General features: G+C 47.4%; 1 protein-coding gene across 1 annotated transcript; it reads right to left on the bottom strand.

The window, feature by feature from the left end:
- Positions 1-7,376: 7,376 nt before the first annotated feature.
- Positions 7,377-8,340, bottom strand: LOC123186194 (pathogenesis-related protein 1). Its single transcript, XM_044597979.1, has 2 exons — positions 8,032-8,340; positions 7,377-7,920 (listed from the first exon to the last, which is right to left on the bottom strand). Exons 1-2 carry the CDS (start codon positions 8,216-8,218, stop codon positions 7,625-7,627), a joined length of 483 nt encoding a protein of 160 aa, XP_044453914.1. The 5' UTR covers positions 8,219-8,340; the 3' UTR covers positions 7,377-7,624.
- Between the last annotated feature and the right edge of the window lie 3,265 nt (positions 8,341-11,605).

Here is an 11,605-nt window from a genome sequence, read left to right as displayed (position 1 = left end):
GCGGAAATTGATGAAGGTAGAAATCAAGAAAAACATCAAGTGTTGATGGTAGACAAGACCACTAGTTTCAAGAAAAGGGCAGAGGGAAGAAGGGGAACTTCAAGAAGAACAACAAGCAAGTTGCTGCTCAAGTGAAGAAGCCCAAGTCTGGTCCTAAGCCTGAGACTAAGTGTTTCTACTGCAAAGGGACTGGTCACTGGAAGCGGAACTACCCCAAGTGATTGGCAGATAAGAAGGATGGCAAAGTGAACATAAGTATATTTGATATACATGTTATTGATGTGTACTTTACTAGTGTTTATAGCAACCCCTCAGTATTTGATACTAGTTCAGTTGCTAAGATTAGTAACTCGAAATGGGAGTTGCAGAATAAACAGAGACTAAGTTAAGGGTGAAGGGACGATGTGTGTTGGAAGTGGTTCCAAGATTGATATGATCATCATCGCACACTCCCTATACTTTCAGGATTAGTGTTGAACCTAAATAAGTGTTATTTGGTGTTTGCGTTGAGCATGAATATGATTTGATCATGTTTATTGTAATACTGTTATTCATTTAAGTAAGAGAATAAATTGTTGTTCTGTTTACATGAATAAAACCTTATATGGTTACACACCCAATGAAAATGGTTCATTGGATCTCGATCATAGTGATACACATAGTCATAATATTGAAACCAAAAGATGCAAAGTTAATAATGATAGTGCAACTTATTTGTGGCACTGCCGTTTAGGTCATATTGGTGTAAAGCGCATGAAGAAACTCCATGCTGATGGGATTTTGGAATCATTTGATTATGAATCACTTGGTGCTTGCGAACCATGCCTTATGGGCAAGATGACTAAAGACTCCGTTCTCCGGAACAATGGAGCGAGCAACAGATTTGTTGGAAATCATACATACTGATGTATGTGGTCCGATGAATATTGAGGCTCGCGACAGGTATCATTATTTTCTGATCTTCATAGATGATTTGAGTAGATATGAGTATATCTACTTGATAAAACATAAGTCTGGAACATTTGAAAAGTTCAAATAATTTCAGGGTGAAGTGGAAAATCATCGTGACAAGAAAAGAAAAGGTTTCTACGATCTGATCGTGGAGACAAATATTTGAGTTACGAGTCTGGCCTTCAGTTAAAACAATGTGAAATAGTTTCACTACTCACGCCACCTGGAACACCACAACATAATGGTGTGTCCGAACATCATAACCGTACTTTATTAGATATGGTGCGATCTATGATGTCTCTTACCGATCTACCACTATCATTTTGGGGTTATGCATTAAAGACAACTGCATTCACGTTTAAAAGGGCACCATCTAAGTCCGTTGAGACGACACAATCTGAACTGTGGTTTGGCAAGAAACCGAAGTTGTCATTTCTTAAAGTTTGGGATTGTGATGCTTATATGAAAAAGTTTCATCCTGATAAGCTCAAACCCAAATCGGAGAAATATGTCTTCATAGGATACCCAAAGGAGACTATTGGGTACACCTTCTATCACAGATCCGAAGGCAAGACATTCGTTGCTAAGAATGGATCCTTTCTAGAGAAGGAGTTTCTCTTGAAAGAAGTGAGTGGGAGGAAAGTAGAACTTGATAAGGTAATTGTACCTTCTCCCTTATTGAAAAGTAGTTCATCACAAGAAATCTGTTCCTGTGACTACTACACCAATTAGTGAGGAAGACTAATGATGATGATCATGTAACTTCAGATCAAGTTAATACTGAATCTCATAGGTAAACCAGAGTGAGATCCGCACCAAAGTGGTACGGTAATCCTGTTCTGAAAGTCATGTTACTAGACCATGACGAACTTGCGAACTATGAGGAAGCGATGATGAGCCTAGATTCCGCGAAATGGCTTGAGGCCATGAAATCTGAGATGAGATCCATGTATGAGAACAAAGTATGGACTTTGATTGACTTGCCCAATGATCGGCGAGCCATTGAGATTAAATGGATCTTCAAGAGGAAGACGGACGCTGATAGTAGTGTTACTATCTACAAAGCTAGAATTGTCGCAAAAAGGTTTTCGACAAGTTCAAGGTGTTGACTATGATGAGAGTTTCTCACTCGTATCTATGCTTAAGTCTGTCCGAATCATGTTACCAATTGCCGCATTTTATGAAATCCAGCAAATGGATGTCAAAACTGCATTCCTGAATGGATTTCTGCAAGAAGAGTTGTATATGATGCAGACGGAAGGTTTTGTCGATCCAAAAGGAGCTAACAAAGTGTGCAAGCTCCAGCGATCCATTTATGGACTGGTGCAAGCCTGTCGGAGTTGGAATAAACGCTTTGATAGTATGATCAAAGCATATAGTTTTATACAGACTTGCGGTGAAGCCTGTATTTACAAGAAAGTGAGTGGGAGCACTACAACATTTCTGATAAGTATATGTGAATGACATATTGTTGATTGGAAATAATGTAGAATTATTCTGCAAAGCATAAAGGAATGTTTTTAAAGAAGTTTTTCAAAGAAAGACCTCGGTGAAGCTGCTTACATATTAAGCATCAAAATCTATAGAGATAGATCAAGACGCTTGATAAGTTTTTTCAATGAGTACATACCTTGACAATATTTTGAAGTAGTTCAAAAATGGAACAGTCAAAGAAAGAGTTCTTGGCTGTGTTACAAGGTATGAAATTGAGTAAGACTCAAAGCCCGACCACGACAGAAGATAGAAAGAGAATGAAAGTCATTCCCTATGCCTCAGCCATAGGTTCTATAAAGTATGCCATGATGTGTACCAGATCTATTGTATACCCTACACTGTGTTAAGCAAGGGAGTACAATAGTGATCTAAGAGTAGATCACTGGACATTGGTCAAAATTATCCTTAGTGGAATAAGGAAATATTTCTTGATTATGGAGGTGACAAAAGGTTCATCGTAAAAAGTTACGTCGATGCAAGTTTTGACACAGATCTGGATGACTCTAAGTCTCGATCTAGATACATATTGAAAGTGGGAGCAATTAGCTAGAGTAGCTCCGTGTAGAGCATTGTAGACATAGAATTCGCAAAATACTTACGGATCTGTATGTGACAGACCCGTTGACTAAAATTATCTCACAAGCAAAACATGATCACACCTTAGTACCCTTTGGGTATAGGTCACATGACGATGTGAACTATGGGTGTTAATCACATGGTGATGTGAACTCTTAGTGTTGAATCACATGGCGATGTGAACTAGATTATTGACTCTAGTGCAAGTGGGAGACTGAAGGAAATATGCCCTAGAGGCAATAATAAAGTTATTATTTATTTCCTTATATCATGATAAATGTTTATTATTCATGCTAGAATTGTATTAACCGGAAACATAATACATGTGTGAATACATAGACAAACAAAGTGTCACTAGTATGCCTCTAATTGACTAGCTCGTTAATCGAAGATGGTTATGTTTCCTAACCATAAACAAAAGAGTTGTTATTTGATTAACGGGATCACATCATTAGGAGAATGATGTGATTGACTTGACCCATTCCGTTAGCTTAGCACTCGATCATTTAGTATGTTGCTATTGCTTTCTTCATGACTTATACATGTTCCTATGACTATGAGATTATGCAGCTCCCGTTTACCGAAGGACCACTTTGTGTGCTACCAAACGTCATAACGTAACTGAGTGATTATAAAGGAGCTCTACAGGTGTCTCCAAAGGTACATGTTGGGTTGGCGTATTTCGAGATTAGGATTTGTCACTCCGATTGTCGGAGAGGTATCTCTGGGCCCTCTCGGTAATGCACATCACATAAGCCTTGCAAGCATTGCAACTAATGAGTTAGTTGCGAGATGATGTATTACAAAACGAGTAAAGAGACTTGCCGGTAACGAGATTGAACTTGGCATTAAGATACCGACGATCGAATCTCGGGCAAGTAACATACCGATGACAAAGGGAACAACGTATGTTGTTATGCGGTCTGACCGATAAAGATCTTCATAGAATATGTGGGAGCCAATATGAGCATCCAGGTTCCGCTATTGGTTATTGACTGGAGACGTGTCTCGGTCATGTCTACATTGTTGTCGAACCCATAGGGTCGGCACGCTTAAGGTTTCGATGACAGTTATATTATGAGTTTATGCTTTTTGATGTACCGAAGTTTGTTCGGAGTCCCGGATGTGATCACGGACATGACGAGGAGTCTCGAAATGGTCGAGACATAAATATTGATATATTGGAAGCCTATATTTGGATATTGGAAGTGTTCCGGGTGAAATCGGGATTTTACCGGAGTACCGGGAGGTTACCGGAACCCCCCAGGAGGTATATGGGCCTTAGTGGGCTTTAGTGGAAGAGAGGAGAGGTGGCTAGGGCTGGGCCGCGCGCCCCTCCCCCCTAGTCCGAATAGGACAAGTAGAGGGGGGCGGCGCCCCCCTTCCTTCTCTCTCTCCTCTTTCCCCCTTCCCGAATCCTATTCCAACTAGGAAAGGGGGGGAATCCTACTCCCGGTGGGAGTAGGACTCCTCCTGGCGCGCCCTCCTCCTGGCCGGCCGCACCCCCCCTTGATCCTTTATATACAGGGGCAGGGGGCACCCCTAGACACACAAGTTAATCCACGTGATCATATTCTTAGCCGTGTGCGGTGCCCCCTTCCACCATAGTCCTCGATAATATTGTAGCGGTGGTTAGGCGAAGCCCTGCGACGGTAGTACATCAAGATCGTCACCACGCCGTCGTGCTGACGGAACTCCTCCCCGACACTTTGCTGGATCGGAGTCCGGGGATCGTCATCGAGCTGAACATGTGCTAGAACTCGGAGGTGCTCTAGTTTCGGTGCTTGATCGGCCGGGCCATGAAGACGTACGACTACATCAACCGCGTTGTGCTAACGCTTCTGCTGTCGGTCTACAAGGGTACGTAGATCACACTCTCCCCTCTCGTTGCTATGCATCACCATGATCTTGCGTGTGCGTAGGATTTTTTTTGAAATTACTACGTTCCCCATCAGGCGCACGGCACGCAAACCGCATACGCACCGGGCCCGAACGGATCAGAGACAGTTCATCCACCACCAGCGGCCGGCCAATCATAGTCGTGGCCGCCATGAGACGCTCCACACGCCGCTGCTTCGGTGGTACGCCCCACAGCTTCACCCATACCTCCGGTATTGACAGCGCCTTGGGCTCGGCGAGGACCGCGTCATGGATGTCGGCAGTGATGTTGTTGATGGGGAGGAAGAGTTTCCTACTGCGCGTTGCCATCCGCAACATGACTGGATCCGGGAACGCCACGGAGAAGCAATCCGCGTCGAACGGCGCCACGTGTCAGTCCCACTCGCCCTCAAAGAGATGGGGGAGCTCTGCCTCCAGGATCTCCTTGGTCAGAACGCCGGGCGCCGCCGACACCAGGGCCGCGTTTGCCCCCAGCAGCCCCTCCGCCACCACATCCGCCTCCTCCGAATACTGCAGGCAGAAGAAGCCGCCACCCGGAAAAGCATGGCCCATGGTCTGGAGCACCAGCTGTTTGCCGCGCGTGGGGCAGTAGGCCGAAGCCTGTCCCTCGTTGCTGCAGAGCATGCACAACTGCTTGAAGGCGCACTCATTCTGGTAGTGGCCCGTGCGCCCGCAGTGGAAACACTCCCCCCCGCATCCTCGACGGGAATGGGCTCCGCCGCCGTGCCCTTAGAGGCGGAGGGCTTGGAGGCCTTGGAGGGCGCCGGCATCGCCGGCTTGTGCTTCTTCTGCTTCTGCTTGGAGTAGGGGCTGCCGACGCGGTCGCCGCAGTAGGGGAGAAGCGATTCCTTGTGCTTGAGCTCCAGCCCCTTCTTTTTGTATTCCTCCTTCTTTTTCTTCTTTCGCTCTTGCTCCTTGAGCCACCAAGCTGGGGGAGGCCCCCATCCACCCTCCTCGCCGGCGCGCTCCGCCGCGCGCGCCTTCGCTTGGGCGCGCAGATCCCGCTCGCGACGCCGCTCCACCTCCAGATCCGGCTCCGCCCGCTTGTCCGCACGCCTCTCCGCCTTGGAACCCATGGCTACAACCTCTGCGAAGGATCGATCTAGAGGTGGGGGAGGAGGAAGTAGGGAAAGGGAGCGTGCGGATCCGCCGAAGCGCCGCACCTCCGATGGGGTGGTAGGAAACCCTAGCGAGCTGTCTGAAGCGCCGCGGCGGTTCCAGAGCCACTTAAGTATTGGCCTCGTCATAGACGGGCCAGGCCTGGGCCTCTCAGCGCAGCCCACCTTCTCAGAGCAGCCCACCACCATTCACATCCCCTCCCCCACTGGGCGGACGCCCTGGGCCGCGCACGGCCCAAGCTGGCCCTCTTGGCCCACATCCGGGTCTTGGCCCACCGGCCCAGCCCGGCCAGTCTTGCCAACCCTAGGCCAGGGCTCGGGCGACTCCTCCGCCGTCGCCGCCGCCCACGAGCCCGCCGGCAACACCGCCCCAGGCTCCACCGACACCACCGGCGCAAGCCCCAAGCCCCTCGGAGGGGAGGCAGCCCGCATGCCGCCCGTGATAGCCCGCACACCGCCCATCTCCGCCGCACGCACCATCGGCGCCCGACCCGACACCCCTGGTTGGCGAGCACCCCGGCCGCCGGGCGCAAAAGCGCGCCGCCGCCCGGCTTTGAGCGAGCCCCAAGCTCCTCAGCCCGAGCCACGAACGCGCCGACCGTCATCTGCATCCCCTCGACGAGCCAAGCCACGCCATCACTCTCCTCCGCCTCCGAAACCTTGTCGTCACTTACCTCGGCCAGAGCCCAGAAACGGCTCCCCACCCAGCGCGGCGCCGCCTCCTCGCCCAAGGCCACCTCTGGAGACTCGCGCACCGTCCGTCCCGACGCCCGCACCATCGACCAGGCCGCCGACTCGTCGGGGCCAGCGAGCAGAGCCGCTACGCCCGCCGCGTCGCCACCCGAATCGCCAGTCCGTACCAGAGCCGTTGGACTTGCAGCCATACCTCCCACGTTTCCTCTTACAACTTGAAAAGAGAAAACGAAATTATGTTCGACTCCCTCCCCTTCTAAATATAAGGATTTTAGAGATTTTAATTTGGACTACATACATAAGTATACAAACGTATTTTAGAGTTTAGATTCACTCATTTTGCTACTTATGGTATCCATATTAAAATCTCTAAAAGGATTTATGTTTAGAAGCAAATGGAGTAGCAAATAAATGTCTTTCTTGGATTCCTATAAACAGACTTTGATGACATGCAAACATTTTTCTTTTTTGCACATAAGAGTGTTTAGTTTTTCTATTTTCGGGAGAGTGTTTAGGTATTTCACATACATATAGGATTTGTGTAAGAGGTCGACACATAAACATCCAAATCCAAAAACTCCCTCCGTTCCGTAATTCTTATTGTGCTTTTAGGTCAAAACTAAAACTATGACAAGAATTATAGAATTGAGGCAGTATATAAGAGTGTTTAGGTATTTCACATAAGCAAGCACCAATATCATCAAACAACAGAACCCTTTGGTAGTTACAAATACTCAACCTTTTAACTTCTCACGTCCACACTCTGGCGGTGCTCTCGCGCTCGGCGTCACTATTATAGCTTAGAGATTGGAGCAGCTTTATTACATCGGGAAGAAAACACACGGAATTCAAACTAGGGACATCATAATCATGTATGATATCTCTCAACAGATTCAGTTGTAGGCGTCGGGGTTGGCGATGAGGTAGGCCTCGGCGGCCTTGAAGATGGCGGTGACGGATTCCTTGGCCTTGGTGATTTCGTCATTCACCTCCACGCCTGGCAGCATCTTGTACGTCGAGTCCACTTTCACGACGCTCCCGCCGTTGGCCGCCGGCTCCACCTTGATGTGCGACGTTGCGGTCTCGATGGCCGAGCCGATGCCGCCGCCCTCGATGAGGGTTGACTTGCACTCGCACTTCTCCTCGTCCAGGAACTCTAGCCTCTCCTTCATGACGCTAAAGGGCATGGCTGCATGATCAACTGCGTGTTATGCTTTCGCTTGACCATGTATAGATACACGCCGGATTTCTAGACTGAGGTGACACGCATGGGTTGTATGGGATTGTGATGCGTACGTACCTGAGGTAAAGTTGAACTGCCTGACGCTGCCGATGCCGCCTTCGCCGTTGACGGGATGGGCGCTGGCGACGATGTGGGGCGCGAGCTTGGGTGCCAGAGTGTGCCAGTCCATGACGCCGGCACGGAACAGGCGCGGTGCCGCGACCGAGGACTCAATCTCGTGGGTCCAGCTGTTGGTGGAGGCCATTGCTGCGGCGATCAACTAGTTAAGACGGGCAGGCGCGAAGGCTATGAGCTCAGTCAGAGCGTTGTGTTGCTAGTGCAAAGTAGTTGCAGTATGTTGCAGCGGCTGCTTGGTTGCCCAGAGCGTGCGCGGCGAGAGCTATAAATAGGTGTCCCGGAGCGCGGGGTTGGTGCCGGATGGGGTCTGGTGAGGTCGCCGGTCGCCGAGTATCCACGAGGGACAGCAGTTCAGACTTAATCATGCAGGCCGGGTTGGCATGGATGGCACCCCTCGTGGCCCTCGTCGTCAACGTTTATTGATTCTGGTGTGCAAAGAATGTGGTCCAGGGAGTAAAATACTGTAATGCCAAACGAAAATAATGATGACAGGTGTGGTTGGCATATGGCATGGTTGGTGTCTTGGCGGGAAAAGAAAAGGCCACTCTTTCAGTGGGCTACATGTCTGTACGTAAACTATTCTCGCGTGTTTTATTCAGAGTTTTTAAAACTATTTATTTATTAGGAGTTATTATTTGAGTACACCAGCTGTTATTTTGACCATCCTTGACACAATGTTCTGTGTATTTTCTTTACACCAAATTTCATTGGAATCGACTATCTTTCCGGAAATTCAATTTGGCTCACGGGAGCACATGCTCCCGGGCCCAAAAATAATTTGTCGAATGTGAAAAAATCAAGACAAAATTTTTATGTGATCTTAGTCACATACAAATGCTACCTGCAGATTTTGAGGCAAAAAGGTTAAGCATTTTGGCATGTGCAAAAAAAAAGACCAAATGTCATCCAAAAATGTGACCCCAAATTTGTTTTTTTCACCGACGAAACATTGCTGCTGCGTTTCACATGAAATTTGTCACATCTTCCAATGCATTGGTGCTTAGGTGAAATGCTAAGTGCATTAACAACCATAGTAACTAATCTTCTCAATACATAGGTGCTGAACTTTTGTATCTAAGCTCCTCTCATTTAATTGCTTAAAACCTAAATTCCTTCACGCATGGGTTGGTAGCCATTTTGCACAGTTTCACACGCTTATCATCGTTTCCTTTCGGGGTCAGCATAATGCTCTTTCTCCTCTTTAAGTGCTTTGTCACATCATTTTTTTGCCTATGTGGTAGCCTTAGCACCAGCACACCTTGGAGTACTGGAAGGGACTAACAAACACATCTACAAAAAATAGTTTTTTTCAATTTACTGTTCATCTGGGAGTGCTCCAGGGAGCCAAAACACCCCTCCCCTATCTTCCTATATATCCAGCAGATTGAACTTGTTGAATCCTAACGGGCGTAGTTGCACTAAAGTTACATGCCCGCCCATATAGGGAGGTACCTAAATTATGACTCCAAATTTTGTGTGTGTGCTAAATGTGTACATGCTTTGTGCACTCGAATTATCCCACTGAATCTCTGAAGGAACATCCCTTATTCAGATTGATTATTCACGGAGAAACCGCCATCTCCGATGGTCTTACCGCCCGTCAAATGGTTTCTATCGGGGATGCGGGGATCAAGGCGGTTGTTGAATTTCTTGGAAGCAATTGTTGGAAATATGCCCTAGAGGCAATAATAATTATGTTATTATTTATTTCTAAATTTATAATTGATGTTTATATTCTATGATAAAATTGCTATGGTTCTCGAATTTGTGAAAACTAAGAGGCTCAGAGAAAAAAATCACATGCACATGTAGGATTATAAACGGTAAAAATAAGGTTCCTAGTCTTGCCGTTAGGACTAGCTCAAGTGTTGCATGATGATTTTGTTTTCCTGATCATGGTTATAGTTAAGTGTAACGATGATGTCAACAATATCGAGGGCACAATGTTGGAGGAACACTTGTGTTGAATTGACCCAAGTAGTATGTTATACTTCCAGATAATTTCGTCACAGGTTTATAGTCCATAACACAGAAAGTTAACATATGCACAATTTTTTAGACCATGAGAACATTGAGTCACTTCATACTGGATGATGCACTTTGGGGTTGGTCCAACGTCAACCATAACAGGGTGATCATAACAACAATTTACATGTTCATAGGAAACGTATGGCAAGGGACTAGATAGCTCGAGACTAGGATTTTCTCCTCATGCGATGAAAATATATTCTTCAGGCCCTCTCGGTGTGACAGCATCCATCAACATCTGGCCAGACACAGCGTGAATTGATCACGGGGATGCGGGAACACGAGAACGAGAAAAGACAAGAAAACCGATAACAAGGAGACTGACATATAGTGCCAATGATTTTGACTCACAGGGATGCCGATATTTTTTTTGAATAAAAAGGTAGAGCATTTTCTACCTTATGCATTCAAAATGGGCGAAAACCTGGATGACCACAGTCATTTACATGAAGGTGATGTTGACGCCACACAATTTGTACAGCATGCCATCACCAGGCCTATGCTAAGATACATAGTGCAGGATAGAAGAACGGGAGAGAACACATCTTGCTAACTAGGAGCAAAAGCAGTTGCCCAATCCCAAAGGCTCCGCCTAGTATGTTGTGGGGCACACAGGCTCCATAGTCTGATCAGCTCAGTGACTCCATTGTATACCTGGCGCTCTTGCCAAAAAGATCCATCAAACACTTGTGCGTTCCTGGCATTCCAAAGTGTGACCGCACATGCCGCGAAGAGAATATGCCATAGCTTGCCGTGCAGTGCCCTTGGTTGTTCGGAGAATAGGAAAACTTCAGGTTCTGTAGAAGATGTGGCTAGCTCCTGCAGGCCTAAGTTGGACCATAGTGCTTGTGCTAGTTTGCATCGTAGTAAAATGTGGCTCATTGTCTCCGCAGCTGGGCATAGATCACAACCATTATGTGAAACAATTTTATCCCAATGCTTGCTTAACATATTATCTCTGGTGCCGTGTCTGTCCCGGAGCGCAATCCACAGGAAGATGCGGTGTTTGTGGGGTATGATTCTGTCCCAAATGAAGCAGGCTGGCGTATAGTTTTTTCCTCGAAAGGTGAGCAACTTGTAGAAATAAGCAGTGCTAAGGCTCTTGTCATCAAGCAGAGGCGTTCTGGTGTCGGGCTTACCATCTCGACGGGTGTCAGTTTCCAATGGGCTGGCTCTCATGGCGGCCACTTGATTTGCCTCCCGATGGAAGACGGTGAACACAGTGCCAGTAGCACATCTGGAAAACTGGACAATAGTGATGCCGCGCCGTTTCGATAAGAGGCGCTTGAACCAAGGAAGGAAACCAGACATGGGCGGAGAGATGTTTACGAGGCAAACTTGGGCATTTTGGTCTGGAAGTAGTCGGTAGTGAACATCGAGAGAGGTGGGATGGCCTCGGACCACCGGCTCCATGGAGGCGAGAGGCCCAGGCTTAGGAGGTAGAAGTGCTAGAGAGCAGGAGGAGGCAGTGGGGGCTGGAAGGCTT

The sequence above is a fragment of the Triticum aestivum genome, chromosome 2A, assembly GCF_018294505.1.
Source record: "Triticum aestivum cultivar Chinese Spring chromosome 2A, IWGSC CS RefSeq v2.1, whole genome shotgun sequence".
NCBI lineage: Eukaryota > Viridiplantae > Streptophyta > Magnoliopsida > Poales > Poaceae > Triticum > Triticum aestivum.
The sequence above is the reverse complement of the archived record's forward strand: the minus strand, read 5'-3'. Positions and strand labels throughout refer to the sequence as shown.